The following is a 27,821-nucleotide window of genomic DNA, read 5'->3' as shown; positions in this document are numbered from 1 at the left end:
TCAATGCCAGCAAGTGGATCTGGAGACACAGTCTGACCGGAAGCTGTACTTCCTTGGGACTTTTATTGTGAAAGTGAGCAGAGGTTGTACCCGCAGTGGTCGCGTGTAGCTTACCGTAGCTGCTCAGAGTTTCTCCTCCCGGCGCACTGAGAGCCGCGCGCACTACTTACCGGACTGAACCGAGCACAGAGACCGGAACACGGAGCAGGAGGCAGGCAGAACCGGGTCGCAGGTAAGGCGCTCCCAGTCCTTCAGACTTTACTTAAACAGTCTCTCAGAGTCCCGCAGGAAGCGGCTCCTCCTGCCGCGGAGCCGCGCACAGTCCGCGGGTCCGACCCCGCCACAGGTTCGAGTCTCTGAGGGTCTGGATTCACACAAGGGGTCTGAGGGGATCCAGACTGGAGTCAGAGTAAATTAGTGTGAGGGACAGCAGGACTTCTCTTATGTTATTGTATTTTTACACACCTCTGTTGCTGTGAAGCTCGCACACAAGAATTTCACTCGCATGTACCGTACCAGCGTACCTGCACATGTGATGTGACAATAAAAGTGATTTGATTTGACTCGAGCTTCTGATGTTAGTGGATCTCTGAGGTTTTGAAGGTCTAGGTTTGCTATCCTGGTCCTGGTTTTATGGTCCTGGCTCTGGTTTCAGGGTCCTGGTTCTGGTTTTAAGGTGATGCTGGTGTATTTGGTGCATGATCTGGTTTCAGGGTTCTAGTTCTGGTTTTAGGGTGTGTGCTGGGTTGTTGGAGTCCGTCTCTGCCTTCACTGGCTGCAGGACAACATCGTGATTGCTGACATCATGATCACAGCTGATCTTGTCCTCTGAGCAACTTCATCATGACATCATCAGCTGGTCATTCATCAGTTCCTTTTCCTGTTTTTTGATTTCAGTTGATCAGCTGATAATCAATGAAAGGATTGATTTCTACAGCCGAGTGTTTGAGGTGTTACACACACACAGAGCAGCACCGTGTGTGTGTGTTGAGAAGAACAGAACAGGAAGGGAAAACTCCCTGTGATGTAACATCCTGTTTATCAACGTGTCATGGCCTCTGATTGGATGTTTTTGTGTTTTATTGTCCGGTTATTGCTCAGCATGTCTCTGCTTCGTAATTCTGTGTGTGAATATTTGTAAAATCATCACCCTGTGGGATTATATCTGACCTCTGACCTCAGCCTGGACCGTTATCTTTGGCTCTGTGCTGATTCGTACCTCAGGTCTCTGATCAGAGTGAAGCGTCTCCTCGTTCGTCTCACTGTTTCAGGGCCCTGAGACGGGTTCAGGGGCAGAATGATGCTGAACGTGACACACAACAGGGTCAGAGGTCGGTGGAGCCCAGTTCCCCCGACAGCCATCAGTGTCAGAGAATAATCTTTGTTTTCAACAGAGGAAAGCAGGTTTCCTGATTTTAGAGCCATCTGTGAATGTCCCACCTGGTGCCCACAGGTAGTCATGTGCGTTCCTTGGGCTTTAATAGTTACCTGCAGCCTCACACAATGTACACCACAAACTTTAACTGTTAATCCAGTCCAGTCAGTGATGATGCTCCAGGTCAGAGTTCAGGTTCACATCAGCCTGTCTGTAAAACACACCTGAATAAATCCTGTGCTCCACCTGAACACGCCGCTCTGCCCTGAGAACATGTTGCTCCGCCGGTTGGTCTGAAGGGCTGCTCCTGGTTGAGTTCTTAAAGTCAGACATCTGTCTTCATAGACTCGCTCACTGAGTTCTGCTGTGATCCTGCATGTTTGGGATCTCCTGCATGTGGAGTTTGTGGTTAAATGGGGATTTCAGGTTTGGCTCAGTTTTGCCTTTCTGTGATCATGTGATGTATTTATCCTGAGAAGCTCGAACTGTGAAACTCCTGTTTATCTGATCACCTCCTGATGGCTCGCTTTGATTTCCAGGGAAGCTGTAAAATAGTTTTTTAGTGTAAGAGAAGCGTGTGTTTCTGCACACACTCAGTAAAACAGGAGGTCGCTCTGTGTGCAGAGGGCTTTTTAAACCTCAGCAGGTAAAACTGAATGCATCACGACATTCACTGCTCAGCTGACCAGTTTTCTTTTATTTAAATAAAGAATTAATCAGACTTTAGAGCTCAGAGGAAATCTATAGAGGTGTAGAATCAATAATAACCCAGTGTTCCCAGTGTTCCCAGTGTTCCCAGTGCGCGTCAGTGTGTGGTTCCAGTCACAGCTCAGGAACAATAAGCCCTCTGTTTCACACAATAGAGGCTCACTGTTATTATACTGCCTCATTCGCCCACCCTCACTCTCCCAGCCTTCCTCTCTGCTGCTCCTCCTCATTACAGAGCAACGCCTCGGTCCGACATATCTGCAGCAAGCACAAACCTGCAGGCTCACAGAGAACCTGTAGACCCAGAGAGAACCTGCAGAGAGAACCTGCAGGACCAGAGAGAACCTGTAGACCCAGAGAGAACCTGCAGAGAGAACCTGCAGGACCAGAGAGAACCTGTAGACCCAGAGAGAACCTGCAGAGAGAACCTGCAGGGCCAGAGAGAACCTGTAGACTCAGAGAGAACCTGCAGAGAGAACCTGCAGGGCCAGAGACAACCCGCAGAGAGAACCTGTAGACTCACAGAGAACCTGCAGGGATAACCTGTGGACTCACAGAGAACCTGTAGACTGAGAGAGAACCTGCAGGGCCAGAGAGAACCTGTAGGGGCAGAGAGAACCTGCAGAGAGAACCTGCAGGGCCAGAGACAACCCGCAGAGAGAGAACCTGTGGACTCACAGAGAACCTGTAGACTGAGAGAGAACCTGCAGGGCCAGAGAGAACCTGTAGACCCAGAGAGAAAGCATCGCAGCGGCTACAACCATTATCGTCTGCAAATTATGCCAGGCGGCAGTCATAGCAAAGAGATGAAGTACTTTTGAAATATGGGGAAAGCCAAAAATTGCGCTTCCTCCACTTTCGTAACATTGATTCCTTAATGTTGAATTCTCTCGCAGCTGCTCTATTCCCATGTTGTTGCAGTATATTAATAACTAACCTTGTATTGTGGATGAAAAATCTTAGTTGTTCTCCTGACTGAAGTTTGGCCTGTGTATAGTATCCTGATATGCGATTGCATTTGTCCCTGACCACCAGAATCCCTCACGTTAACTTTTATCGAGTGGAAAACACGTTGGCGTTCATCCTCCAGCTTCACTGTGCTAATGTTATGCTAACATAGCTGTGTCGCTAGCAATCATGTAGCACAACATTATATACCAGGTAGTCCAACTTCAGTAACCCTGCAAACGTCACTGCTGTTTAGTTTTCTGTCTTCATTTATGTTGGAAGTAATAGCAGAGCTGTACGTTTGAATTAGTTTCAAAAATCTCTGTCAGAACATGGTATGAAATGTTTAGGTGGAAACTAGCGAGCTAACTTCCTGTTAACTTCTAACTCCGTTAAATTTAATAAATTCTGTTTTCATGGATGCATGGATGTTAAACTTAATTGTTACACCTGGTAAAGCAGCAACGCTGATGATTTTATTAAAGATGAAAGAATTTAGACTGTTTTTAACTCTCAGTGTTCGTTTGACTTTGGGACCTGAAGTTGACGGAGTTTTGGACCCAGATTACTCCGCGAAGCTCCTCACTACGGCAGCCGTAATGCTCTGACAATCCATTAAGCAGTGCGGCTTACCAAAGTTGTACTAAAACATTTTTTAACAGATTTCTGCACGCCCAAATCGGTTCAAGGTCAGTAAGCACAACCAGAATTCATACATAAGGCACTCTCTCGATTTTTGAGAAAATTAAAGGATTTTAAGTGTGCCTTATAGTGTTGAAAATACATTATACAGAAGAAAAGAATATATCGTGATATATATCGTTACCGCACGTGCTTCAAATTATACCGCGATATGGATTTTAGGCCATATCGCCCAGCCCTAGATGACAGCTTTTTGTCTTCCAGCTTCGCTCTCCCAGGTCTTTATCATGTGAAAAATCAGCTAACATACAGAAACACCAGTGATGAGGCGGGCGGCATGGGAGCAATGTCAGGGAGGTGAAGAGGGAGGGATGGGACGAGGACAGGGTGTGTTTGGTGTTTGGGGAGAAATGGGAACGGCAGAGGTAGCGCGGGTGCGTCTGAACCAAGACGTTTTTCTGCGTCTGATTTCAGCTGTCAGAGCAGGACCGCTTCAGCCAGGCCAACCAGGTCTCCATGAGAGCTGCACTTCACCGGACAGACTTTCACCGTTTTTACCAGATTTGTCTCTCAGGCTGCAGGCTGCGAGCCTTCAGTCCTCCTGAGGAAGTCTCAGACAGCCTAACATTTGGCACAGTGTAAACAGGGTTGTTATGCAAGCTTGATGTTGTAGCACTTTAACACCTTTGTACGTCTTTGCTGTTTTTCTTGGTTCAGTAACAGCGAAGACAGTGATGTTTGTAGGGACTCTTTTAAATAGTCAGTGCCAAAGTTTGAGCTGTGACAAGGAAACTGGTGCAGATACGTGTGCAGTACGACCAGCTGCTGAAAATCCCCACGTCCATCCTTGCAGCGTGTCACGGGGTGTCATCAGGAACAAACACAGGGTGACCTGCGCACATCATTCAGGGGTTATCAGAGTCACATGATGTAGTCACATCTGAACAGAACATGGACATGCTGTAGTAATCCATGCTGCCTCACACAAACCTGCATAACAATAATAAAGTAAGATTATTTTACTTTTTTGGCCTTTATTGACAGGTACAGTAAAGAAATGACAGGAAAGCAGCTGGGGGAGCTGCGGGTCAGACTCAAACCCGGGCCGGCTGCTCACGTGCTGTTAGCGATGGTGTCGTGCTGACCGCACAGAGCTGTGCGTCTGCGTTACTGCCTGTTTGTGTGTTGGAGCTGTGAGCTTGTGTGTCTTTGCAGTTTGGTCGGCTGACACTTAGCCAGCAGACAGAATCGGCTCTTTTTAACAGCCGCCATGAAGAACTCGTAAAGTTTCCTGTGAAAATCTGTTCGAGGAGTTTGACACCTGGTGTCTGCTGTTTGTGGCCCATTGTGTTCAGCGTGACTTTATTTGGGCCACGCGGCGTCGATGATGACCTAGTTCTAATCAGTAATCAACATCCAGTCGTGTCAAAGACCCCCACTTTGGATCAATATCATCGGAACTAAAGCAGCTATCATAAATTAGACTCCCAGCATGCATTTCCAAGCCCACTCTCTGACCTCAGGTTTGACTCTTGTCATTTATTGGATTCTTCTTCACAATCACATGGAGGGTCAGTCCCCTGCAGACCCCGCACTGTGTACCCTGAATCAGCTGGTGTGTGGAGGGAAACTGGTTCGAGTAGATCACACCACAAATGTGATTTTGGTGCCTTCTACCCCTCGCTCATGAGGACCAGCACCATCAGCTGGAGACACCGACAGAGCTGATGGTTTCACTGATTTTACACCGTGGGCCACGTATAACCCACTGTGATGTTTAGTGGGCCGGGCCAGTGAAAGATTTTTATGTACACATTAAATCAATACAGGGACAGATGTGTTGGATCCAGTGGTCAGAATATGAACGTCCTTCGATGTCCTGACTCTGACTGGGTTTTACACCCAAACCTCAGACATGAGCTCCAGCTGTAGCTTCAGTCAGCCTGCGCTCGGCCCTCCTCTCTCCTGTCTCAGCTGCAGTGTTTAAAAGTGGAAGTCGGATGGGAGGGTCTGTATCCTCTGGCTGCTTTTCCTTGGCTCGGTCTTTATCTGTGGCCTTCACTGACTTCCTGCCTGGTTCTTTAACGTTTTTCCTCCTCGGCCGCTCTTTTTCCTCTCACACCGGACTTTCTGTTTTCTGTCACTGCAGTTTTTCTCAGGCTCCTGCTTTTTACTCCTGCTGGATTTGAGAAACTCTCCAGTTTTACATTAAAATGTCTCCCACAAAGTTGATTCTGTTCATCTGGACGTTTTCAGAGAAACGTTTCGTCATCATCAGGTGACTTCTTCAGTCTCAGCTGACTGCAGGTCTCCCCAACCTTTAAACAGGACATTTACACAATGACTGACAATGAGCTATGAGATCAGTTTCATCATTGTTAATATGCAAATTGTCATGATCAATGATCAACAACCACTAATCAAAGAGCGCTGATCACTGATCGTGACAGTTTGCACATTAACAAAGATGTGACCTCGCAGCCCATTTTCAGTCATGAGTAAATGTCCTGGCTGGAAACCTGCAGTCAGCTGAGACTGAAGAAGTCACCTGATGATGATGATGAAACGTTTCTCCCACCGAGCAGATGCATGTGCTTGTATCAAGACATGAAAAGGTCTCATGTGGAAATGTTTGCAGCCGGGAGTCATGTTGATATTATTACTCAGTGTGGTTTCCTGTGGATTGGTGTTGATTCACCACCATCTGTGAACATCTCTGAGTGAACGGTGAGTAAACTAGACTGCAGCGACCGACCTCCTGTTCCCCTTTTACAAAGTGCCTAAAATGACTCTCCTCTGTTTCTACCTTTATTATCCTGGAAAAAAGTAACATGAGGAAGTTTGTGAGGGTGGTGCAGGACGTGTGTGGGGACAGAGACAGTGGTGTGCAGGTGGAGTGACAGATGGGTTAAAGATGGGAGTGGGATACATCAGGGATCTGCTCCGAGCCCCTTCTTGTTTGCAGTGCTGATGGACAGGCTGACAGATGAGGTCAGAGAGGAGTCTCTGTGGACGCTGATGTTTGCAGACGACACTGTGATCTGTAGTGAGAGTAAGCAGCAGGTGGAGGAGAGCCTGGAGAGGTGGAGGCATGCTCTGAAGAGATGCAAGACAGAATACATGTGTGAATGAGAGGGTGGATGTGTAAGGAGTACAGAGGGTCAAGGTGATGAGCCTAAATACCTGGGGTCAGCCATCCACAGAGACGGGAGAGTCCAGGTAGGGTGGAGTTTGTGGAGGAGGGTATCGGGGCGGATTTGTGACACGAGGATGGCAGCGACAGTGAAAGGGAAGGTTTAAAGATAGAGCACGATCCAGCACACATGTCAGCACGAGGCATCGAGTCTCTCAAAATAAAACCAGCTTCAGTCTGTGAGCGTGCGCTGTGACGAGTCCACGGACGCTGCAGATTTCAGCTCTGAGACGAGGTGCTGCAGCTGTCCTGCGTTTTCTTTCCTCCTGTTGGTCGCCGGCTTCAGTCTGAGGAGACGTCAAAGTCCTGACAGAGAGATGCTGGCGCTGACGACACTCGGCGGCTCTCTGTGGTCACGTGACTGCACGGAAGCATGCATTACTGTGTTATTTATGATACGATCACATCATTGACACAGCATTGATCATGTTGTGTGTCACAGCTGTTGTGTAACGTGTTTCCTGGCTGTGTGGCGGCTGATCTCAGAACAGACGCAGCTTTTGTCTGAAGAGTGGAGGAGGAGGAAAAAGGTCGGCTGGAGGAAGCTGCTGTGACTCACTTCCCCCTCGGCCTTTGTCTTCCTGCAAGACGCTGCAGCCGTGTGTGTGTGAGTGTGTGTGTGAGTGAGTTATTTTTACTTTGGTGTTAGACACATGCTCTTCTGTCTTTCTCTGAGTGACGTCCTGATGCTGACAGAGAGCTCTCCCCAGCTCCATCACACCTGCAGTTTTACTGTCACACCTGGACTTCAGTATATCTGCTGTGTTCACAGGCTCTTATTGTTAAAGGTCCAACAGGAAGCTGCATCTGCTTCTTAGTTGACATCTCCTGAACACATCACAGAGAGGTGACACACACTCACACACACACACACAGACCCACACACACACACTCACACACACAGACACACACCCACCCACACACACACAGACACACACAGACACACACACACTGGCAGGATGCAGGGAGCCGCTGAAGTGAAGCGTGCTGCTCCGAGCTGGAGAGTTCTCCTTGTCTCATTGGCTGTGTGTGACTTCCAGCTGTTGATCCAGCAGATGATCCAGATGTGGGTCTGTTTTGGGCCCACAGTTTGTTCCCTGAGTTTTTCCTTGTAGCAGCAGGGGTGTCAGGGTTTCATGGCAGGAACCCTCAGCCTTTATCCCCACAGTGACCCTCTGTCTGATTCTCTGCTGCTGTGCAGAGGTCAAAGGTCAGCCTGCTGCAGACGCAGAGAGACAATCGTGCAGCTGTGTCTGTCTGCTGACATCATACTTTCTTCTTCTTTTGTGGTTTTAGTTCTCAGAAAGAGGGGCTCGTGAGCTCCAGAGGTCAAAGGTGACAGTGGTGCCATCTACACGGTGTGTGGAGGCAGTTTGTTAATTGATCTTAATTAGAGGATGCGGTTCAAAGAAACATTTAACGCCCCCTGCTGGAGGAATGAATGGTTACAGAGGCTGGCTCCTGTTGTGTGTGTGTGTGTGATCCAGTGTTTCTGGTTTTCTGGTTTCAGTGTGGGGTTAGTGAAGCAGCAGAACTTAAACCAGTTTCTGATGATATCTAAAGCAGATCAATCTTTCACCTCTTTCTCCACCAGATGGACGACCGCCATCCGCCACTGCTGTAGGTCAGCGATGGCCCAGGTGTTTCCTGCTGGTGGAGGAGATGAAGCCCAGTCCGGACTCTGTGTTGGTCATCATGGGCTCCCTGGATGGAAGCACGCCGGTTGAGAGGCTGCTTTCTGCGATTCATCTGGAGAGGTCAGGATTGAGGAGTGCAGCATGAAATGGGGGGAAACCGAAACGGCACAATCATCAGATAGTTTGTGTGGCAATGTTGTATCGATACAGGGACTCCAAATATTGATATTCTATTAAATAAGTTAAAATACAGCCGGGGCCTCTCTGTGTGGAGTTTGCATGTTCTCCCCGTGTGTGCGTGAGTTCTCTCTGGCTACTCTGGCTTCCTCCCAAAGTCCAAAGACATGCAGTTAGTGGGGTTAGGTTCACTGGAAACTCTAAATTGCCCACAGGTGCAAATGGTTGTCTGTGCCTATGTGTCATCCCTGTGACAGACTGGTGGCCTGTCCAGGTTGTACCCTGCCTCTGGCCCTAAGACAGCTGGGATAGGCTCCGGCTGGATGGATGGAAATGAACATACTGGAGGGCTCGTTACCTGCACTGCCATCCGGAGATAATGTATACGTACTGAGCTCGCCAAAGCTACCTCCAAACTCGGAGCGAGCCGATGGCTCGGCCACACGAGGAAAATCAGGGCAGCATCCTCCTCACAGCTACAAAAACAGTGTGAGGTTGTCTATGATTGCCATGCATGGTTAGCTCGCCGCTTGTTGCTGCTGCACACTCACCGTTCTGCGATCGCACAGGAGACAACCTGTCTGCGAACAGCCTCAGGCTGACTGCAGTCATTCTCACAGACTGCTTTTCTACTTCAGAAATGCAGACAGATGAAAACACGTGGTCCTCAGTGTGACTGAGTGGGCTCAGCTGCCTACAGAACTGGGTGCACGTGTAACAGTTAAAAATGAACTTCTGTCCATGTCAATAAATGTGATTTTTAACACGTTATCACAGAAACTGACAACCAATCAAAGGGCAGCTCCCATCTAGCCAATCAGAATTACTTTAGGCCTCTGTCTTCCTGCAGGTACCTGGACACCTTCCATCGAGCCGGTCTCCTATTGGCTAGAGACTTCACACACCTCGACAGCGATGCATTGGTCAGTCTGGGCATAACTGCCACAGGACACAGGAAGAGAATCCTACGATTGGTCGGTTACATCGAGAGGACAGAAGGCCAAAGAGCCAATCGGAACGCAGATCTCCCTCGTGACCGCTGTCAGTCAGTTTGTTCTTCGAAGCGCGGTCGCACCGAGTCGCCCCGTCAGGAGGTGATCAGGAACAGCTCTGCTCCCGATCTCGCCGCCATGCTGGCAAACTCCGATGGCGGCAGGCCAACAGTGAAGCCGGTCCCCAAACCGAGAACTGTCTTCAATCGCCGCAGGACTGCGCCCATCCAGTTCACCCCAACACCCGACCCTGCTCCACCCCTACCCAGGAGGCTTTCCCAGGAGTCCATCTGCCTCACTGTGCTGGAAAGTCTGAGCTCAGCGGACATGCCCACAGCAGACAGTGCTTTGACCTCTGACCTCAGTGACAAGGCGCCGTCACCAAGCCGAAGGTCGAGCCATGGGGAGAGAACTGGGAATGGCCGCTGCAGGTCTCTGTCAGACACTGGAGGGTTACCGCCGGTTCCCCCGAGGCTGAACCGCATCGTCCCCCCCGCCTCGATGCAGGGGAATCCTCGCGCTTCTTCTTCTTCCCCTGTTCCCACAGAGCATTTGCAGGCGCCGTCCTTCATTTCCTGCACGGGTAGTCATGACAACAGCAGGCTCTCTGGATCCTCCCCCTCCGCTTCTCCCCGAGGAGGAGGCCTAGAGATGGTCTCCAATGAGATATATTGGGGCACGTTACACAGCTCTGCTGCCCCCGGTGGGAAGAGGAATTATTGCAGCCAGCAGTCGGCTCCTCCCACTCCACCCAGACAGACACCTGAGAGGAACTGCGAGAGGAACAGGTTAGTCACCGTGATGCACCAGTATTTGGACCGGGGTACGTTCCAATACTCAGTTTCATTTAGCAAGGTTTGCGACTCGGTCCGAGCGGTCTGAAGTCCGCACCTCCTTTAGCGGAGGAGACACGTTCTTCATGAAAGCATCCCACAATTCATAGCTACAGACCATCTGATCATTCCTAAAAGCGATCATCTGGATGTTTTTGCATTAAAGCATCTTTCCTTCACCTGTATCGAGGTCAAGGAGGATGGGTTAGGAAAAAAGGAGTTTTTGCGTGTTCGAGCGTACCCCAGGATCCATGATATGTTTGTTAAAAATCAGTTTTTATGTGAAGGCCCAGGCCTGACATGATTCATCATTTTCACTGTGTTTGTTTCAGTGGCAGCACTTTAAGTAACAACTCTTCAGGATCAGCCAGAGGTGAGTTCAGAGCTCTGAGTCGCACAGAACAGCCTAAAACCCAGGCAGGTCGAGCCTTGTCTGTAAGCTCTGCCTACAGGAAGACGTCATTACTCGTTTCCTGTCAGCCTGATCGAAACATAAAACTATTTAGTGACTGGTGTGTGAGACTCCTAGTTCCCAGACAGTGCACGCACACTTGAGAACAATGTTCCCTCTAAGCTGCACGCGCGCGCAATTGCGCACTGCTGTCACGGTGTCCGCACACAGGAAATCTGCATTGCACACAAAAAAAAAAATCTAACCTGAATTGCAATGAAAATAAATACGTTAACAATTGATTCTGTTTTACAGTGTGAGTTTGTAAGTGACCGGCAACTGGCCGCTCCAGCCAATAATGCGATTCACATTCGTATATACGCAGCTAATCAACGTTGACAGGCTCTGACAGCGTCCTTATGTGCCGACACCGGTGTTTTAGCGAGCAAAGCGGCTGATGTGGAGTGAAGCCACGTTAATGACAACGTGTACAACCATTGGAGATGTGAGCAGGACAGAAGGAACAACTGACGGAAAAAGTGTGGACTTTATGCCAGTTTTTAAATTGTGTTGATCGGCCACGTAAAACCAGAGTCATGATAAAAATATCTGCAATGTTTGGTTTTCTTCCTGAATACTGTCGTTGTTTATATTTTATATAAAAACTGCGTTTTATAAGGAAAACGCTCGAAAGCACTTTCCGCCTGTGAGCAAAGACAACACCAAAAAAAACCCCCACCCTTTCCTATTGGTGGAAAAATGCACCATGTTGACCAATCAAAAAATGATATGGCAACATGGCATTTAGTTGTTTAGGAAGGGGGAAGTTTTAGGAGTGACGGCGGTGTTTGAGATGTGAGAGATTTGCGTTTAGCACAAATCTTGTGTAGTTAGCGTGTAGTGTAGTCAATAGTTTTGTTGTGTGTGTCAGAACAAAGAGGCGACTGCTGAATGTTACAGGTGTTACAGCAGTGATACATCTGCTGCTGTCAGGCCTGCAGGTATCAGGCTGTTGTTCTCCTTTATCTTATAGTGGACAGAAATTATTTTTTGGAGCGGCACAAATAATTTGTGTGGCATTAGATTTGATGCAGAACAGCTGATTGTTCTGTAAATAGTTTGAAATGTTTATTTAAAAAACGCCTTGGCTGCATTTTTAGGTAAACAGCTGCAAAAAACTTTGTTGTTTGCAAAACTCAGTTACTTTTTTGAAGAAGTAACTATATAATTAATTGCCCAGCATTGGTCATTATTTACTGTATTCAGACAGAGTTACAGACTCTCTCCCAGACCACAGACTCATAATACAAGTCAGAGCTTTATTTAAAAAAAGAAAGAAAAAAAGAAAGTTGTGTTTTCAAAATTGGAGTTCAAGTTATTTTTACTTCCAATAGTGTTAACATGCTACACAGATCGGCTTTGCCATACTGGTCACAGTTTATTTTAACTTTGATGTTATCAAATCAGAACGGACAGGGACGGGGCGCAGGTGAATCCTAACTCCGGTCATTTCTGTTTGGCAGCCTCCACGGACGACCCCGAGGACGAGATCAGCCCGTACTGTGAGACTGTTTTCCAGACCCGGAGACATCCTCCTGCCGCTGAGGTCAGACCGCCACCGCTCCTCCCCCTCACTGACAGAGACGCTCTTCTGACTTTCACAGGTCTGATAAAATGTGCTGCTTTGATCATTTATGTGCAGAGCGAGAGAAGCAGACATGAAGGAAGGGAGGCGAGGAAAGAGGAGAAGCACGCAGAGGATCATGGGTAAGGCGGCTACTCATCCTCATGAAACGAGACGTAAACGTGGCCTTGGAACCGATTCAAAATGCAGAAACATTTGCACGAATTACTTTAATGGACGTGATGATGTCATGCCCACGCTGTCTGCTTCACGTGCGTTGATAAAGTTTTTTGTGTTTTCAGGGGTCACAGGTTCTCGTGGACGAAGCGTTTTTCGCAGCCGTTTCACCCCGGGGACTCGCCAGGTTACAGCACTGTGGGAGAAGCTCCACCCTCCCTCCGCTGCCTCTCGCTGCCCCACCACGCCCTCCCCTGCGAGGCCGACGAGGACCTTACCATCTCCCCCTACGCCAGTTACACCTCCCTGACCGAGAGAGCCCCGCCCATCATTAGCGGCTGGCTGGACAAGCTGTCTCCGCAGGGGTGCGTTTGTTTCACACAGCTGATGGGGCCTGGATGTGGGAGGAGACTCTAAGTCTGACCCTGTTCTCTCTGTCTTTGTGGTTGGCAGGGGTCAGAGGTCATCTCTGCCCGTTCTGCTGTGTGTCCTTCTGTCTGCTCCTCCCTGTGTCTCCTTCCTCCTGAGGACATGCCTCTGCCTCGTCACTGTCCTTTCCTCCTCTTCCTACACTCGGTGTGTTTCCTTCCTTTCTCCTCTGCTTCCTTCCTTCCTTCCCTTACTGAAAGTCACTCAGTGTGGTGGAATTGGATGAAACCTAAATGTGTCTCCTCTCTTGTGTAAGTGGTAATGTGACCCTGGTGTGTGTTTGTGTTTTTCAGGAACTATGTTTTCCAGAAACGCTTCGTGAAGTTTGATGGCAAAAACTTGATGTACTTTGGCAGTGAGAAGGTACTCAGATCTTTATGATGTTGCCGCCGTCCTCGTGGGACGAGCTTAGAATTTGTCATCCTGCAGGTCAGAGGCGTGGGTCACTCTGCGCCCTGCGTTCAGCCTGTCAGGCTTCGTGTTCCTAACGTAACAGTCACCCCGACAGGTTCAGGAGGGTGGGCCCTTGTTAGCATCCTCTCATTAAGCTCCTGAACATTTCAGAGCTTTATTGATCCCAGCAGCGGAAAGACAAAAAAAAGGAAACACTGCTATCACCAGAGCTTGTCGCCCTGCTGACCGCACAGTTTGGACTCATCTCCTCTGACCTGTTCTCTGTTTCAGGACGCCTACCCAAAAGGAGTCATCCCATTGGCTGCCATCCAGATGGCCCGTCCAGCCAAAGACAATAAATTTGAAATTGTGACGAGTCACCGGATCTTTGTGTTCAGGACGGATAACGAAGGTAAACACACGACGTCAGATTCTCTGATTTTTCTCTTCTTGTTGTAAACGTTTTCCCAATAAAAACACAAAATGCAACAAAATTCAAGGTTGATGATAATGATGGTGTTGATGATGATGGTGGGGGTGATGATGATGGGGGTGATGATGGTGGGGGTGATGATGATGGGGGGATGATGCTGATGGTGGTGGCGATGACGATGATGCTGGTGATGATGATCGTAATGGTGTAGATGATGGGGGTGATGGTGATGATGGCGATGACGATGATGGTGGTAATGATATGTGATGACATGGTTGTGATGTGAAGATGATGATGATTAAAGCGCCTTAAGGCGACTGTTTTGATCTCATGCTGTATGATAGTGATGATGATGATGATAAAGATGATGATGATCATCATCGTCATCACGACCATGATAGTGATGATGATGATGGTCGTGCTGATGGTCGTGATGACGATGATGATGATGGTCGTGATGATGATGATAGTGATGATGATGATGATGTTGGTCGTGATGATGATGATGGTCGTGAAGATGATGATGGTTATGATGATGAGGCTGATGATGGCTGTGATGATGATGATGATGATGATGATGATGGTCGTGACGATGATGATGATGATGGTCGTGATGATGATGTTGGTCGTGATGATGATGAGGATGATGATGATTGTGGTGATGATGATGATGATGATGATGATGGTCATGACGATGATGATGGTGGTATTGACCATAATGATGATGATGATGCTGTTGATGATGGCAAAGCAGTTGATGTGTTTCCTGTGCGTCAGTGCTGCGGCGGCGCTGGGTGTCCACGCTGCAGGAACACGTCAGAGATCAGCTGGTGTTTGGACGGCGGCGTTTTGGTCCTGGAGCTCACTGCCAGAAACATGGGGGCCTGGAACTCAAAGGAACAAAATCCAAAGTGTACGCTGCCATCAACACGGACCAGATCTGGCTCTACAAGAGCGAGCAGGTGAGGGCGCCACCAGTTGACTTCCTGTGACTTTCTCAGGGTCCTGTGACTATTTCACTTCCCATGTTTCTCCAGTGTTTCCGTAACGGCATCGGCATCACGGTGATCGAAGCTCGCGGAGCAACGATCCGAGATGGAAAACACAAGAGCTTCGACCTCATCACGCCGTATAAAACTTTCAGGTGGGTGAGTTGAAACTCAGCTCAGCTGCTGCTTGATTTTGTCAGTACTGTCTGCAGTTACCAGCCTCGCTGACGCTGCATCAATCAAACTCTTGAGAAAGACTCAGGTTTGAGTCTCTGGGCTTTCCTGCTCTGCAGATCAAACTGAGTCCTGCCCTCAGCAGCGGGTCGCTGAATGAGAAAAATCTCTTATTGTCCCACACAGTTGGAGTTCTGAGTAATTCTGTTTTAATGAGAACGCTGAGACAAACAATGTAGATGTCGTTAAATGACCTTTGCTGCGCCTCCTCAGCTTCACCGCAGACTCAGACCGGGACAAACGGGACTGGATGGAGGCACTGCAGGAGGCGATCGCAGAAACTCTGTCAGATTACGAGGTGGCCGAGAAAATCTGGTCCAACCGCTCCAACAGGATGTGCGCGGACTGCAAGGCCCTGAACCCCGACTGGGCCTCCATCAACCTGTGTGTGGTCATCTGCAAGAACTGCGCAGGTACGACCTGCTCTCGAGGCTCGACATCTTCACTGATACCAGAATCAGAGTCCTCTTTCTCTGCTGTCAGTTTAGCTCTGATCTAATGACGGCGGCGGTCAGCTGTCAGCTAACATGAGCTAGCGTGACAGAAACACATTTACAACCTGCAGCAAAAGCCTACATTTCATCTCATCCGCCCATCGATCTCTTATTTACAGTCTGTGTCATCACAGAGAGAGAAGCACACTGACTCACGTTATCTGGGACATCTGGTTAGGCAGGCCAGATGTTATCTCTTACCTGTCACAACAGGTAACAGTGGCCCAGTAACATTCCCAACAAGCAGCAACTAACAAAGCAGAAATGTAACCAACAACAACTGTAAGAACCTAACAACATGCACACACGCACGCACACACAGGTTCCCCACAGATCACCAGGGAAGCTGCTCTGAAGTCAGGAGGTCAGCATGGAGACCTGCAGCAGAAAGAAAAACACCACATGTTGAAGGTGAGGTTGTTTCTGTGGCTCACTGAAAATATCAGGCCAATAAACACACCTGCACAGGTAAACAGGAGCCTGTTTACCTGTGCAGACACGAATCACTGCAGGTGAAACTGCCACTTAGGAGACAAGTCTGTTAAGACTGCAAGATCGTCACCAGGTGATACATTGGTATTGTGCTAGTGTTTGGAGAAGTCAGTGATGAAACACACCAGTGTGTGTCACAGCTGTGTTTCCCACTGTGTGTGTGTGTGTGTGTGTGTGTGTGTGTGTGTGTGTGTGTGTGTGTGTAGGCCAGCACAGAGGGCTGGGCACGATGGTCTCCAAGGTTCAGAGTCTGAAACTGGACACGAGCGTGTGGAGCAACGAGATCGTTCAGGTGAGAGCGGCTTCAGGTGGCCTCTCGATCTGAGGTTGGTGTCAGTGCGGCTCTCTGCTGTTACAGGCTTTCAGCTGTAGGGGGGGTTAGTGGCAGGTGTAGTCTAACATCCAGCTGTTTTTATGAAGTATTCACCTGTAAAGGTGGAAAAGCTTATTAAAGGACACTGAAGCTACTGAGAATGTGACAGAGAAGCTCTAAAGTACCAGCTCGGAGCAGCCGGTTCAGAACCAGCATTCACAGACGCCTGAAAGCAGAGCCGTGCTGTTGTGTTTGTTTGTTTGCTTATACTGTGTGTATGTTTGTGGGCCAGCTCTTCATCATGCTGGGGAACGACCGGGCCAACGACTTCTGGGCGGCCCGTCTGTCCGTCTCTGAGGAGTTGGACTGCGATGCGTCGGCTGAGCAGAGGAGAGAGTTCATCGCCCAGAAGTATCGCGAGGGTCGATACCGCCTTGCCCACCCGGCGTTCAGCAGCCAGGAGGAGCTGCTCAAGGTTTGCCCGACTGCTTTCATGAAATAAATACACTTAATGTTGGCATGCTGGGGTGAGAAGGGCCACAACAAGACGGGTCATAAAGGTTCATGCGTGAAATAGCTTCATGCAGCTTTAACTACAGCTGCATGCAGCTGCAACTGTGAACATAACTGAAGCTAGTTAGGACGCTGTAATGCACACATGTGGTGTGTGCGGTGTGGTGCTGGGAGAGCGCGTCAGCCTCATAGATCGTAATGTTGTAGATGAGGTCAGACTCAGACCGCAGCAAATCATAAGCAGCTGCTCTTTGTGTGGGGGGAGCCTTTTTCCAGAGTGCACAGGGGCTCAGTGACCAAATGTTTAAAGCATCAGAGACGAAGATAAAAGCAGCTGGTAGATAAAAACAGGAGGCTTCGACTCACTCACACCTTTCGTCTAAGAAACTTCTGCATCAAAAGGTCAAAGGTTACCCTGATCAGCTGACATGCTGATCCAAACATTTAAAGCCTTAATAAACAATCGCGAAACAGAATCACAGCAGCACAGCCATGAGTCTGTCTCAGACACGCACACACTGAGTTACTGTCAGTCTATAGTACATCTGTGACATCATCAGAAGATGGCTCCTGCGTTTGTGTGTCCGGGTTCGCAGGGCCTGAGGTTTCCATGGCAGCAAACAGCAATAACAACGATGATGATGTGATAGTGTGCAGAGATGGTTCTGGTGTTGACGATGATACTTCGTGTCTCCAACAGGTTCTGTGTTCAGCCGTCTCTGAGCAGACTCTCCTGAAAACGGTGACTCAGATTTTCTCAGAGGCGGAGTCAGCTCACCTCGCCAACGACTCCAACGGCCGCCACCCCCACCTAGCGGATCACTGCAGCACATCAGGTTGGACTCTACTGTGCTCTGCTGTACTCTAATGCACTCTGCAGTGTTGAGCTGCGAGGAAGCAGGGCGTTGTATTTGATCCGATTAAATTCAACGTGTGAAGTCGGTGACTGAGCTCGGTGCGGAGCAGCGTTGGCGCTGAAGGTCAGCCGCTCCGTTATCAGTGCTGTCCTGCAGGGAGGCTTTCTCACTGTCACGCTCGGCTTCACTGAGCAGTTTTCCGAGTGTTGGCTCAGCAGAAGAACACCTGCGTCAGTGTCAGTTTGCTCCAGACGCAGCTGTGCAATATTTCTCTTTCGTTGATGTGATTGGCTGACGGTGTTTATCTGATAATGTTGTGCTTTTATCGGTCAGATCCCAGCGTCTACGATGAAATCATGCAGCCGATTCTTCACTCTGGGTACCTCTACAAGTCGAGCTCTGCCAACAGAGGAACAATGTCCAGAAAAAACAGAGAAGGTAGGAAGAGGCGGGGTCAGAGGGTTTAAGGTTTAAACAGTCCTCAGATCAGAACAAAGAGGCGGTAAACGCCTCCAACACCTGCCAAAATTCACCTAAACCAAAAACTGTCAGAGACGTTTTCAGGTCTTCAGCAGGTTTCTGCTTCAGTGTTCAGGCTCAGAGCACAGGGCGGGATGTTAGCTGTGTTAGCTCACAAAGGCTGCTGGCTTGGTACCACAGACCAGGACGTTGTAGCACGAGCTTGAAATGTGGTGTTTTTTAACGTCATCTCTTTTCAAACATCTCTTTTCCCTCAACATAAGGATTATCTGATTTCTGAGCAGTGCTGACAAAGTAAAAGTTGCTCCTTAGACGTTTATTCAGATTGTGGTTTTGTTTCGTCCCGACGGCTGAAGCGCAGCTTCCAAACTCCATCAGATTCTCTGAGCCGTGTGCGCACTGGCAGCAAACACAAAGGAATTCTGGGAATTCTTGTGGAATTTGAGGCTACGCTGATACGATAACAATCAGAGCAGACTACAGCCACTCTGTAGCATCGTGACGTAGCTGTCGACGTATGCAGAATCATTTATGGCACTGACAGTTTGCTTCACCGCCCGCCTGTGAGCAGCACTAATGTTGCAGATGAAGAGGAGGGGAACGAACATTCATAGCTGAGTCTCGTGTAAAATTCTCTGTTCTCATCATCAGACTTCCAGAAGTTCTGGTGCTCGGTGGATCAGTCTCTGGTCTTCTACGAGTCGGATCGATCAGCTGATCCCAGCCTGCAGATCAGCGCTAAAGACATCGTGTGTTTGGGCGTCAGTCGACCCGACTCCTCCAACAACAACGGATTCATTGACAGGTTTTTATTCGCCAAGCTCCACGGTTAAACAGAAAGCTCAGATGGTCAGCCTGGTCAAACTCAAACTTTTCTCCCTCAGGTTTCGTTACACCTTCGAGTTGTATCTGACGTCGGAGAAACTCTTTCAGTTTGGCTTGGAAGCGTCCGACGAGCTGCACAGCTGGACCAAAGCCATCGGAAAGGTCTGCGCCGCATTTCGTCTGCATCCTCCTCACAGAGCAGCTGAACACGTTTGTTCTGCTGTTCATGTTACAAACAATCAAATAAATAATGTTACAAAATTGTTCTAACACAAAATATTTTCCCTAAAAACTTCCTTGAATAAAAAACTGATCCATGTTTGTGCTGCGACCGTCACCAGGCTGCCACGCCGCTCAGCTGTCACTGCCTGCTGACCCGAGAGTTTGAACGGGTCGGGCTTCTACGGTACCGGGCGATGCTGGACCCTCAGCAGTGGAAGGAGGCTTACTTTGTCCTGCAGAAGTCCAACCTGTTCATCTGTCCCCGCAACGACGGCGCCGCCGAGGACATCATCAACCTCAACCGCCTGCAGGAGCTGAGTATGTGTGCTGGTCCCGGTCCGGGTCCTGGTGAATAGTTCTGATGGAGTCTGATTGTTATTGACGGAGCGCTCTGTGTTCAGGTATCACCTCCGAGATGGAGAACCAGGAGAAGAAAGACATCCTGGTCCTGGTGGAAAAAGGAAGGTGAGTGTTTGTCTGGTCTAGGCTTCAGTTTGTTGTCTGCTTCACATTTTGACGCATATGCGTTCGGTGTTCCCGTCAGAACGCTCCACCTGCAGGGCGTCGGTCGCGCAGACTTCTCTCTGTGGTACTCCGACATTCAGCGAGCAGCCGGCGGTAAAGGAAATGCTCTGAGAGACCAGCAGATGAGCAGGAACGACATCCCCATCATCGTGGACAGCTGCATCGCCTTCATCACACAGTACGGTGAGGAAGACTGACAGACAGACTTTCCTTGTTGGTAAGGGTTGGGGTTAGGAGACTGTAGCTACGCCACTGTGGGCTCTGCTGCTGATGGAGGATCGTCTGATTAAACTGAACTGAAGAGGTGGAGGAAGCTTCAGGTCTCAATGGTGACAGGACAGTGAGATGAACAGAGCCTCTAACCCTCCTCAGGTCATTTTAAATAAATGAAAATATTTGGAAAAATGCACTTCTGAAGTACTTTTATGGCACCGTGCTCACTCACTCGTGAGCTGCTGCAACATGAATCAAATGGCTGAATTGCCACCTCAGCATGCAGGCAGCTTCTATAGAGTCTTGCTAATGACCTGCTAGTTGTATTCAGGTGTGTTGCAGCAGGGACACATGGAAAAGTTTCAGGACAGCGGCCCTCGAGGACTGGAGTTTGAGTTAGACGATACAGTTCACGTACTTCCTTTTGACCCTGGGGCCTAACCATGTAAACACTGGATTTCAAAGGATGTGAAGACCTTTTATTCGCTCACACATGAGAAAACGATCATTTAAAGACTGATTATCATCTTAATAATTCAGACTATTTTAGATATCTCCAATTGAGGACCTACTTCCAGCAGAACATTGTCACCAGAACTGATCTATATGATCCAATACTGATCCTTCTTCGTGGAAACAGGTAAGGCTGCGAGGGTTTTGACAAAGAAGCCTCACTCTACGGGCTGTGATAAAGAAAATGAAGGAAACATTTCAATATTAAATGAAGAATCGTTGGACGAATGTTCCTCCTTGTGGAAATGTACAAATTCCAGTATATGTCCAGCTGGAAATGTCTGATGTGTTTTTTCATCTGGACACAGGTACACTGTTGGAGGTTAGGTGGGCCGTTGGCACATGTTTTGGGGCTTCCCTATTATTAAACCCGTAAAACTTTAGTCAGTATATTTAAGGTAAATAACATACCTTTATAATTTTCTACCATACTCGTCTGCTGGGTAGAAAAGGTGCTTCTAGCAGGTGATTAACCCAAGCAAACCTGCGCTCCTCCCCGATGAGCTGCTTGAGTTTAGGAGGAGGAGGAGCAGTGTGTTAGATGCATTGTGAAGACTGAACCTCACTGCATGGTTCTTCTGCCGTTGTCATCAGGACGACTTGCTGCCGGGTTGAACTTGGCGTGTTTTTCCCTGCAGGATGTTTTAGAGCCAGAAGAAAAACCCTGCAGACCAGCTTATGTGTGATTTTACTGTTTCTGCTGATAAATGATGTGCTCAGATGTGATGAAAGAGGCACGCAGCTCTGTTCCCCTGGTTTCTCATGTCAGGATAACAGAGCCGTGTGACCGAAGCCGCTCTGGGTCTGTGCAGGTCTGGGTCACGAAGGCATCTACAGGAAGAACGGAGCCAAATCCAGGATCAAGCTGCTGATGGAGGAGTTCCGCAGAGACGCTCGAAACGTCAAGCTGCGGATCGGGGACCACTTCATCGAGGACGTGACCGACGTACTGAAGAGGTTCTTCAGAGAGATCGATGACCCAATCTTCATGGTCGACCTCCACCCACTGTGGCAGGAAGCTGCCAGTGAGTCCACCTTTCTTCTGAGCGGTGCTTCTGCTGTCAGGGTTCAGGTCCAGACCACAACCCGAACATCACCTGATTTTACTTATATTTCAGGGACGGTCGGCGGTACACCTTCAGCTGATTGTAATTTGTCTAAATGAGTGATTGGTGTCTGTAACGAGTTTGTTCTTCATGCTCAGAAATCCCTCAGAGGCGTGCGAGGCTGGACCGTTACAAAGACATCATCCGCACTCTACCCCGAGTCAACCGGACCACCCTGGCTGCTCTCATCAGTCACCTGTACAGGTGAGCTCCCTAAGAAGCTGCACTGGTTACACCTGGTGGGGGTGGGGCTTAGGAACTTGCCTTTTTGTAGAAAACAGCAGGTGAGTGTAGGACACTGAGCCAAACGATGAGTCTAAAGAGGTTACCTGCGGTTCTTCAGGGTCCAGAAGTGCGCAGATCTGAACCAGATGTGCACCAAGAACCTATCGCTGCTCTTCGCTCCAAGTCTGTTCCAGACGGATGGGAAAGGTGAGCATGAGGTGAAGATCGTGGAGGACCTGATAGACAACTACCTGTACGTCTTTGAAGTGAGTAAGCCGTAGGGGCACACCAACACGTTCCCCCGTGTGTGACGTTGTCCTGTGTGTGACGTTCTCCTGTGTGTGACGTTCTCCTGAGTGTGAGGTTCTCCTGTGTGACGTTCTCCCGTGTGTGACGTTCTCCTCTCTGTGTCATGTTCCCCCGTGTGTGACGTTGTCCTGGGTGTGACGTTCTCCTGAGTGACGTTCTCCTGTGTGTGTCGTTCTCCTGTGTGTGACGTTCTCCTCTCTTTGTCATGTTCCCCCGTGTGTGACGTTGTCCCGTGTGTGACGTTGTCCCGTGTGACGTTCTCCTGTGTGTGAGGTTCTCCTGAGTGTGAGGTTCTCCTGTGTGTGAGGTTCTCCTGAGTGTGACGTTCTCCTGTGTGTGACGTTCTCCTGTGTGTGACGTTCTCCTGTGTGTGAGGTTCTCCTGAGTGTGAGGTTCTCCTGTGTGTGAGGTTCTCCTGAGTGTGACGTTCTCCTGTGTGTGACGTTCTCCTGTGTGTGAGGTTCTCCTGTGTGTGAGGTTCTCCTGAGTGTGACGTTTTCCTGTGTGTGACGTTGTCCTCTGTGTCTCATGTTCCCTCGTGTGTGACGTTTTCCTGTGTGCGACGTTCTCCTGTGTGTGAGGTTCTCCTGTGTGTGACGTTCTCCTGTGTGTGACGTTCTCCTGTGTGTGACGTTCTCCTGTGTGTGAGGTTCTCCTGAGTGTGACGTTCTCCTGTGTGTGAGGTTCTCCTGTGTGTGACGTTCTCCTGTGTGTGAGGTTCTCCTGAGTGTGACGTTCTCCTGTGTGTGACGTTCTCCTGTGTGTGAGGTTCTCCTGTGTGTGACGTTCTCCTGAGTGTGACGTTCTCCTGTGTGTGACGTTCTCCTGAGTGTGACGTTCTCCTGTGTGTGACGTTCTCCTGTGTGTGAGGTTCTCCTGTGTGTGAGGTTCTCCTGAGTGTGAGGTTCTCCTGAGTGTGACGTTTTCCTGTGTGTGACGTTGTCCTCTGTGTCATGTTCCCTCGTGTGTGATGTTGTCCTGTGTGCGACGTTCTCCTGTGTGTGACGTTCTCCTGTGTGTGACGTTCTCCTGTGTGTGACGTTCTCCTGTGTGTGAGGTTCTCCTGAGTGTGACGTTTTCCTGTGTGTGACGTTGTCCTCTGTGTCATGTTCCCTCGTGTGTGACGTTTTCCTGTGTGTGACGTTCTCCTGTGTGTGACGTTCTCCTGTGTGTGAGGTTCTCCTGAGTGTGACGTTTTCCTGTGTGTGACGTTGTCCTCTGTGTCATGTTCCCTCGTGTGTGACGTTTTCCTGTGTGCGACGTTCTCCTGAGTGTGACGTTCTCCTGTGTGTGACGTTCTCCTGTGTGTGACGTTCTCCTGAGTGTGACGTTTTCCTGTGTGTGACGTTGTCCTCTGTGTCATGTTCCCTCGTGTGTGACGTTGTCCTCCCTGTCTCATGTTCCCTCGTGTGTGACGTTTTCCTGTGTGCGACGTTCTCCTGTGTGTGACGTTGTCCTGTGTGTGACGTTCTCCTGAGTGTCGTTCTCCTGTGTTTGACGTTCTCCTCTCTGTGTCATGTACCCCCGTGTGTGACGTTCTCCTGTGTGTGACGTTCTCCTGAGTGTCGTTCTCCTGTGTGTGTCGTTCTCCTGTGTGTGACGTTCTCCTGTGTGTGTCGTTCTCCTGAGTGAAGTTCTCCTGAGTGTGAGGTTCTCCTGTGTGTGTCGTTCTCCTGAGTGAAGTTCTCCTGAGTGTGAGGTTCTCCTGAGTGTGAGGTTCTCCTGAGTGTGAGGTTCTCCTGAGTGTGACGTTTTCCTGTGTGCGACGTTCTCCTGTGTGCGAGGTTCTCCTGAGTGTGAGGTTCTCCTGAGTGTGACGTTCTCCTGTGTGTGACGTTCTCCTGAGTGTGACGTTTTCCTGTGTGTGACGTTGTCCTCTGTGTCATGTTCCCTCGTGTGTGATGTTGTCCTCCCTGTCTCATGTTCCCTCGTGTGTGACGTTTTCCTGTGTGCGACGTTCTCCTGTGTGTGACGTTGTCCTGTGTGTGACGTTCTCCTGAGTGTCGTTCTCCTGTGTTTGACGTTCTCCTCTCTGTGTCATGTACCCCCGTGTGTGACGTTCTCCTGTGTGTGACGTTCTCCTGTGTGTGACGTTCTCCTGAGTGTCGTTCTCCTGTGTGTGTCGTTCTCCTGAGTGAAGTTCTCCTGAGTGTCGTTCTCCTGTGTGTGACGTTCTCCTCTCTTTGTCATGTTCTCCTGTGTGTGACGTTGTCCTGTGTGTGACGTTCTCCTGAGTGTCGTTCTCCTGTGTGTGACGTTCTCCTCTCTTTGTCATGTTCCCCTGTGTGTGACGTTGTCCCGTGTGTGACGTTCTGTTTTGTGTTTCAGATCGATGAGGAGCATCAGACCCAGATTGAGCTGGAAATCAGCCTCATCACCACCTGGAAGGACACTCAGGTACACAAACTCACTCTTGCACAGACACACAGGTGAACCATAGAACGTAGAACATGTGTTAAGTGTTTCATTCAGCGTCCTGGTCTCTGGGACCAACGTGATCATCCGTCTCTATCCCAGCATCCTGTTGCCCCACCCTCTGCATGTCCTCCTTCACTACACCCATGAACCTCCTCTGAGGCCTTCCTCCTCTCCTCCTGCCTGGCAGCTCCATCTTCATCATCCTTTGTGCGATGCGTTCCCTCAGCCGGTCCTCGGCGGTTCCTTTTAAAGTTTAGCTGATTTTGCCTCTGTGTCTGAAACCGCCGCCTGATTGGTTGATTCTGTACAGCTCTCTCAGGCCGGTGATCTGATCATTGAAATCTATCTGGAGATGAAGATACCCGACTGCTGCATAACTCTCAAAGTAAGGCTGGGCATCGTTAATCAGAACTTTTATTGATAGCAATAATGACAATTACTAAAGCTGTGTGACCTCTGACCCGTGCAGGTGTCTCCCACCATGTGTGCTGAGGAGCTGACCAATCAGGTTCTGTACATGAGGAACGTCCCAGCTGGGGACAAAGACGTCTGGATGACGTTCGAGGCCATCGAGGACGGTCAGCTGGGTGAGCAAACACTCCTGTCTCTCTCAGGAGGTCAGAGGTCACCTGTCTCACATGTTGGTTGTTGTCATGTTTCTAGAGCGTCCGTTACACCCCAAAGAGAAGGTCCTGGAGCAAGCTCTGCAGTGGTGTAAGATGGCCGACCCGAGCTCCGCCTACCTGGTGGTGAAGAGGGTCCCTAAAGGAGAAGGCATCACTCTCCTCACCTGTAGGTGGACACAGCTGTGCAATAATAAGCTTCTGATGTTGCATTAATGGCTAACGTGTCCACCTGTGTGTGCCTGTCAGCCTATAAGAGCGAGATCATGAAGGTGGGTCTGCTGAGGTGTCGCGAGGAGCCTCCGAAGCTCCTTCAGGGGACCAGGTTCCAGGAGAGAACGTTCCAGATTCGACACCACAAACTGCTGCTGCTCAAAGACAAGAAGGTAGTCGGGAACAGTAGACAGCAGTAAAACAAACAGTTAAAAAAGAATAGAATAGAATAGATATCATTGTACATGGACAACAAAACTGTAGGCGCTCCACACCAACTGTGGCCGAATACTTAACAAACAGGAGAAATGTGTACAAAATACTGGAGAACAAGAAGACGAGTAACACCTGGGAAAACATTAAAAACCAAAATAAGAACAGAAAACCAGCAAATCTCAGTAAGACAATAGTAAAAAACAAAAGTCTCAACATCTGTGTCTGCAGAGCATCAAACCTGAGAAGGAGTGGGCTCTGAAGTCCTTAAAGATCTACATCGGCATCCGCAAGAAGCTGAAGGCTCCAACCAGGTAACACACACAAGTCTGGTTTGCTATCCTCGTGGGGACCTCCCATTGACATAATGCTTTTCCTAGCTGCTTACCCTAACCATCAAAAATGAATGACTAACACTGACCCTACACCTAAACCGAACTCAAATGTAGCTTCACACATAAACCACATTTTGAGTGTGAAAAATGGCCTCAACCCTGGGCTGTTGGTCCCCACCAGTATAGTAAGAACCCGTACACACAAACACACACACACAAACACACAGACACACACCCACACGCACATAGACACACACATACACACACTCATGCACACACACACTCCTGCAGTCTGAACTGAGCACTGAGCGTCAGAGGCTGATGGCTTGTGTGTTTCCTGTGCAGGTGGGGCTTCACAGTGATGTCAGACAAACACCAGCTGTAAGTATCAGGGCTCACCTGTCCTCCTCAGCGTCACACTCACCTGCAGCTGATGTTTGACTCAGTCACACATGGACGTTGTGCATTAAAATAAAAGCTCTGAGGGTTTGAGTTTTGCATGAAGTCAAAAGTATCTGCCCCTCCCCTCCACCAGGTACCTGTGCTGCAGCAGTGAGGCCGAGCTGTGGGATTGGATCACGAGCCTTCTCAGAGCTCAGGTACGTTTACCTGCACACTGGTCTGGGATCAGCCGTCGCTCCTGTGCTGGCCATCATGGATGTGCTTCTGTTGCAGAACGATGACCCAGGTCCTCCAGTGCTGCGCCGCCACTCCTCCTCTGACATCTCCAAGCAGAAGTTCGGAACGATGCCGCTCGTCCCCATCAGAGGAGACGAGAGCAATAGCAGCATGCTGTCGGCCAATCAGACGCTGGTTAGGGTCCAAATCTCTGCTGTTTCTCAGACATGCTCAGTAAACTCTCACAGGTCAAATGCACAAACCCGTCATCTGTACTTTGTCTTCCCCCTGCAGAGGAAACTACACGACCGGAGAACTCTCTCCATGTACTTTGTAAGTACTCTGTACTTCCTCTCGTCTCACTCGTGAGCCTGTAGTTTAACCTTGGGTCTCGTGTGTGTCTCCAGCCCATGAAGGTCCAGCAGGACTCGTTCGAGGAACGCTCGGAGTCTCCTGACCTGCCTGAGCCGCTCTATGAGGAGGTCGGCGACTTCGGCCTGCAGGTCCTGAAGTCTCTGGAGACCAGCTTCCTGTCCAGCAGCATCGCAGAGACCCAGGAAGTGCCAGACCACCCCCCACTCAGGTTGGTTCCCGTGGAGTCCAGAGATTTGGATCACATGATCATCCCGGAAGTAGTCCGGATGGCGAGAGGCTCCGTGGAGACTCTGGAGCAGAGCAGCAGCAGTAGCGGAGGAGCCGGCGGAGGCGATGGAGATGCAGGCTCTCCAGATTCAGATGCTGCCAGCCAGCCTGCAGTGAGAAGCAGGCAGACGCTGATGGGAGTCTGCACACCATCGCAGGAACTGCTCCTGCAAGAGCTGTCCTCCGCCTTCATCAAGAATACCACGGAGGAGGAGCGGGAGGAAGAGGAGAGGCCCTACGATGTCTGAGGACCGAACAGTGGAGTCACATGATCTCCCTCCATTCACAGCACGCCAGCAGTCGACTCAAGGTAGCCATTCAGGTTACAGAGACAACGATCACATGACCTCATACAGGACCCGTCAGGCAGACTTTACTGTAAAAGCTGCGGCTGAGGAGGGCCATGTGATTCGGCCGCCTGTAGGTGATTGGAGCTCAGTTCGGGGCTGTACTAACATCAGCGGCTCTCTGACTTTTTCAGCCTGTGTGTGTGCAGC

The 27,821-nt window shown here is 49.5% G+C and overlaps 1 protein-coding gene across 1 annotated transcript; it reads left to right on the top strand.

Annotated features, from left to right (window-relative positions):
* The first annotated feature begins 158 nt into the window (after positions 1 to 158).
* On the top strand, positions 159 to 27,821 carry arap3 (ArfGAP with RhoGAP domain, ankyrin repeat and PH domain 3). The gene is made up of 36 exons (XM_085360995.1): positions 159 to 232; positions 8,461 to 8,623; positions 9,531 to 10,460; positions 10,838 to 10,878; positions 12,420 to 12,502; positions 12,599 to 12,663; positions 12,823 to 13,062; positions 13,151 to 13,273; positions 13,420 to 13,489; positions 13,811 to 13,931; positions 14,730 to 14,914; positions 14,990 to 15,096; positions 15,389 to 15,588; positions 16,368 to 16,453; positions 16,767 to 16,949; positions 17,688 to 17,823; positions 18,178 to 18,282; positions 18,976 to 19,129; positions 19,209 to 19,311; positions 19,491 to 19,689; positions 19,773 to 19,836; positions 19,916 to 20,079; positions 21,435 to 21,647; positions 21,827 to 21,932; positions 22,072 to 22,219; positions 24,591 to 24,659; positions 24,991 to 25,065; positions 25,150 to 25,267; positions 25,344 to 25,472; positions 25,553 to 25,689; positions 25,961 to 26,043; positions 26,410 to 26,445; positions 26,600 to 26,663; positions 26,740 to 26,877; positions 26,977 to 27,015; positions 27,090 to 27,821. Exons 2-36 carry the CDS (start codon positions 8,529 to 8,531, stop codon positions 27,570 to 27,572), a joined length of 5,292 nt encoding a protein of 1,763 aa, XP_085217121.1. The 5' UTR covers positions 159 to 232; positions 8,461 to 8,528; the 3' UTR covers positions 27,573 to 27,821.

The sequence above is a fragment of the Diplotaxodon limnothrissa genome, linkage group LG2 (assembly GCF_057381915.1).
Source record: "Diplotaxodon limnothrissa isolate DT_005_m linkage group LG2, D_limnothrissa_male_GT1.1, whole genome shotgun sequence".
Taxonomy (NCBI): Eukaryota; Metazoa; Chordata; class Actinopteri; order Cichliformes; family Cichlidae; genus Diplotaxodon; species Diplotaxodon limnothrissa.
Note: the sequence above shows the minus strand (reverse complement) of the source record. Positions and strands in the feature narration are given on the sequence as shown.